This window comes from Eurosta solidaginis, chromosome 1 (genome assembly GCF_040869045.1).
Source record: "Eurosta solidaginis isolate ZX-2024a chromosome 1, ASM4086904v1, whole genome shotgun sequence".
Lineage (NCBI taxonomy): Eukaryota > Metazoa > Arthropoda > Insecta > Diptera > Tephritidae > Eurosta > Eurosta solidaginis.
The window spans coordinates 120,963,396-120,968,136 of NC_090319.1; the positions used below are offsets into that span (position 1 = coordinate 120,963,396).

Below are 4,741 nucleotides of genomic sequence, written 5' to 3' on the forward strand. Positions count from 1 at the left end.
CACATGCAAGGTGTTGAGAACGTGTTCAAAATGATACACTGGCACCAACGGGTTAACGGATTTTTTTTACCCGTACCGATAAAGTATTCATTCTTTAAAAGGATGCATATACATTTAATTTAATGACACTATGACAGCACTCGAAGACTTCGGGATAAGAATATAACCACCCCATTGTGAAGTACCATTTGATTTCTGATGCCAGTTCAAAAACCCCCTGTCTCGAAAGTTTTTTTTATAAAATACATACTATCTATTCATATAAATTTTTCTTAAAAATTAAAAAAGGTCGTCTCTATTATTCCGGAAATTTTCGTTGTATACAAATTCCTGGCAGAAATTGTTTCGAAAGCTTCTCCAAACCAGACGAACTTTTTTTTCTAAATTACATTAGCATACAAGAGTCTTATTTATTCATTGCCTTAATATGCCATACCGTCAAAATGGACGACTCTTTAGTTTGAGGAGATTGTTTGAATTGATCTTTGTCTTCTTTGACAAATCGTATCATCTCGTCGATCTGGTTGGTCCCACTCGAAGCACACTCCAGAAGCTCTAGACAGCCTTGCAGCGCCAACAAATCGTGTGTCAAACTAACTTCGCGTTCTAAAACACCAGCCAATCTTATAGTCTTTACCCAATTCACCAGTAATTCGTGAAACTTGGGCGTATAAACATCAAGCAACGCTGACACAACATCAATCATAACACGCATAAATCGATTCTCTCCAATATAACGGGATATAAACGTTGTCAGACGGGATAAGAAGTTGTGACTACGTCCAGCTAATGCACGATGAAAACCTTTACGATGTATCAGTTCTTGCATGACACTAATTGTTACTTCGGGATGGAAACGTGCAATGGCTGGCATCAACACAGCATCTAAACATTGCACATATTCATACCTTTGTAAATAATTGTCATAATTCGCTAGTTTCGCTGGTAAGGGTTCACGTATTTCATGATCTATTTAAACCGAGCTGAAATAAATACGTTAACAATGATATGAGTTTCTTTTCTTTAAACTTTTATGAAATTACTACCATAAAAGGCTGCAACAAAATAAATTCCGATAGAAATTCTTGAAAATTTCCTGCCATCTGAAGAAAACGAAAGTACAACACCGGTGCTATAACTGAACGTTCCCTTATATTGAACAGCTGTTCAACTAATGCAAAATTTGTTTTCTCAATTTACAGCTACTAAATTATTTTCTTTTTATAACAAATGAGTATAGAGAAGAGTACAACGAATTTGGGGAATAAAAAAATGGAAGATCCCCTGCGACAGAAGGCAGTGCCGCTTGCGGCGGAAACTGTGCTGTGGTTTGAATTTCTACTCGATCCACAATTGATAACAAAGCATTTAAAGAAACCCAATCCGGATCCTAGTCCATTGGAGTTAATGTCACAATTTATATCCGTCACACCGGATGTTGTAATGCCACCACAATTTGATCTAACATCTCCTGAAGCGGAAAGCGTACCAGGTGGTATACCTGTAACACCAGGCGCTAGTGTGACTACTGCAGCCGATATGAGTAACGTCGATGGATTGAGGATACCACGCAAACAAATGGCGTTGAAAATTTTGGCGCTTAAAGTAGCAACGTGGTTGAAATGGAATTTAGATGTTTTGGAGACAAGTCTACCGATACCAAAACAGCTCTTCTTGCTGCGCGATTTATGTACGGTGTGCTTTGGCAAATTAATAAGTATACCCTTGCCGCAGGACTTTCAACCAAAGATAACTTCTGATCATCGTTGCGTGTTACGCTTACAAATATTGAAGGACATTGCGATGAAAGCTGCCCGCCCCTCAATGGCTAATATGTTTGTACCCATAGAGCCAATGCATCAATTTTTCGCACCCGAAATACCACCACAAAATAGTGTTGAATATTTACAGGATCTATGCAAATCGACAGAGCCCTTTTATGTGTTCACCTATGATACATTCGTAACGCTCCATGCAGATACCGAAACAATGCGACAAAACTTCGAACATATGCAACAAATCTCTTTAGCTGAATTACGAGCACAAATCTATTATGATTTGGTGAATTTCTATTTGTATACCAAACAATATAGGCAAGCACGCGAAGCTGTAAATGAATGTCGACGTAATTTGAAGGAAATGAAAACTGATTATAAAGCTGAATCGGCTAAGTACACGGCAGATGATTATCTTTTTTGTCATGTAAATGACGATGAGCTAGAAGGTTACCTATTGGCTTGTGGATGCAGTGAACAGAGAACAACTTTGACGGAACGCTTCAATGCGGCATCGTGGAAACAATATAAGGACATTATTGAAACCTTACGTGAAGATAATTATATACGTGAAATACCATTGATAAATCGTCGAATACTTGAGCTTGACATTGAAGGCCTCATTTCACAGGGTACATTGAAAGAGACACGTACATTTGAAATGCAAGTTGCCGCACTAAATGTGGTGCGCAGCATTTTTGAAGAGGGCAATATTTTTGCAAGTGTTGATTATTTTGAAAAATATAAACATTTGAACAGTTTTATTGCAATCGTGGATGTTATTGCTAATGTTATTCCACATTGTAATCTGAGCGAACGGTATATTGTAAAAAATTTCGTTATTGATTGTATTTTAAAGCAAAATAATGGCAAACAATTTTTGCTACACATACAACATCTGCAATTGTTTACACCAATTGAGCTGCGTGATTTGGAGCAACAAAGTGCAGAAGAGGAAATGATTGTACCACCGCTTGCAACGCTCAATGAATGGAAATTCAGTTCCAAGATAATGCGTATTGAAGTGGGATCCTTAGAACGCCAACTAATCGCATGTACCAATGCGAATACGGTACGAAAGCTGTTAGTAAAACTTGCTGCTACAAATCCCACAAAACCGCTATGGACAGTAAATCCCAGTTGGGAAATTGCCACACCCATTAAATCAATGCTTATGTCCATGCAGCGAGGTTTCCTACAAGATTTTGCCTACGTCTTATTAGGCAAAGCGCGTGAAATGACAGCGAAGAACGACTACATTGGCGCAATTTATCAATCTAAAACGATTAGTAATTCACATTATTAAGAGTGAATTGGTTTAAATAACTTCTGTCAATATAATCACTATACAACCGCGACGTCTTACAACTACACCCATAGCAAAATAATTAAGCGCAATATATCGCCGTGGAGATTTAGGCCGAGCTCCTTCAATATGCATTGTACCTTATTTAATTTTTGGCAATGAATTCATGCGGATTGCGGTGCTTATATCGCTAAAGCTTAATAAAGGAAAACCATTTTAACAAAATAACGATTTCGCATTAGTCAATAAAAAAAAAAAAAAAATAAAAAAAAAACTTGAATATAAAAGACGCCAGCAAACTTTTAACGTGTGCTAGCTGCTGGAATTAGAAGTGAAAACTACACTTTTGGACATGGAGAATAACTACTTCACTAATCTTTTACATGCTAAATTAATCAGTATTTTCAAATGAACTATTTAGTGTATGAATTAAGATCTATCATTTGACTAGACGTATTGTATTTTGTACGATGATGTTGAATAAAAAGAACTTACATAGATGAAGATGAAGATGATACGAATTTTCCCCAACACGTGCTTATTCGAATGTAGAGAATAATTGCTTATGATAAGAAACTTTGAATCTCAAGAGATACATTCCTTCAACGAATCAGGTTGGTTTTCTTTTTTTGTATTGTAGGTAATTTCGTAGTCCTTGTCCTGCTGTTCTGAGCCATTGGGGATAGAACCCTTTTCATTCGTATCTTGTGATATGGCCAATGTGGATCTATTCGTAGCTAAATTTATACTATTTTCTCTGCTTAAAATAACCGTTGACGCACTACAAATTGATTCACCATCATTGACCATCTTGTGCACGCCGTATTAAAAAATGAAATGAACGAGCGTAAAATCACTTGATACACTTCCCGTTGTTTCAATTCATAGGAATTTTACATTCTATACACGGGTATGTATGAATGTGCGTTTTTTGTCTTTGCCGTTGGTATGCTGGTACCAGTGAGCGGAATGCTAAAAGGAGAATGGTAGTAGACGGAAAAGTGAAAATAGTAGTAGTTGGTAGGTTTTACCAAGAAAACACCAGCTACAGTTCAGATGTGTACAAACAATTAATAAGGTATTGTAAAACCAATATCGCACATTTTCAAGGAAATGACACCTTTAAAACACGTAAACAAGACAAAATTACATGCACATTTGTATATACCTATGTACATAGCTTATGCCTATACGATACTCACTTTTTTCCTGTATCGTGAGTGTGAAATACTGACAAACATGCACCAAACGTCTAATCACAACAACAATTTTCCAAGGTACCAAAATTACTGCCGAAAAATAACCAATTTCAGCATGTTATCGTTTACGTAAAACTTCCTATTGTCGTTCAAATTATTCAAAAAAGGAAAAAAAAAAACTGAGAAAAATAGCGCAGAAAATATTCGCGTACTCAGTCATTATATTTCTCTACTCAAAAATGTATTTCCTGTTTAAGTTCTTTTTTTCAAAATTTACTGATTTGGTCAGTATCGCCTCCTAATGTTAGTTGGGTGGGCTCTGCAATTCAATACTTTAAAATTATCGCAGTATGCGTTTTCAGTGCGAAAATACTGAAATATTGGTAGAATCTAAGTGTTGGTAGCAGAAGTAGTAGAAAATGAAAAATGGGTCAAAAAGGTAGGTCAAACTACCAATGCGG

At 36.4% G+C, this 4,741-nt stretch overlaps 1 protein-coding gene across 2 annotated transcripts; it reads left to right on the forward strand.

Annotated features, from left to right (window-relative positions):
• The first annotated feature begins 546 nt into the window (after nt 1-546).
• Nucleotides 547-4,501, forward strand: LOC137236780 (integrator complex subunit 8-like). 2 transcript variants are annotated; one of them, XM_067759767.1, is made up of 2 exons: nt 547-1,129; nt 1,203-4,501. In XM_067759767.1, exon 2 carries the CDS (start codon nt 1,231-1,233, stop codon nt 3,079-3,081), a length of 1,851 nt encoding a protein of 616 aa, XP_067615868.1. In that variant the 5' UTR covers nt 547-1,129; nt 1,203-1,230; the 3' UTR covers nt 3,082-4,501. The 2 variants fall into 2 exon arrangements, with proteins under 2 accessions (XP_067615868.1, XP_067615869.1); XM_067759768.1 differs by having other exon boundaries at nt 548-1,118; nt 1,241-4,501.
• Nucleotides 4,502-4,741: the final 240 nt, after the last annotated feature.

What these genes read in the sequence shown, in the direction of transcription:
- LOC137236780 (XM_067759767.1), top strand. Translation starts at nt 1,231, where the DNA reads ATGAGTATAGAGAAGAGTACAACGAATTTGGGGAATAAAAAAATGGAA.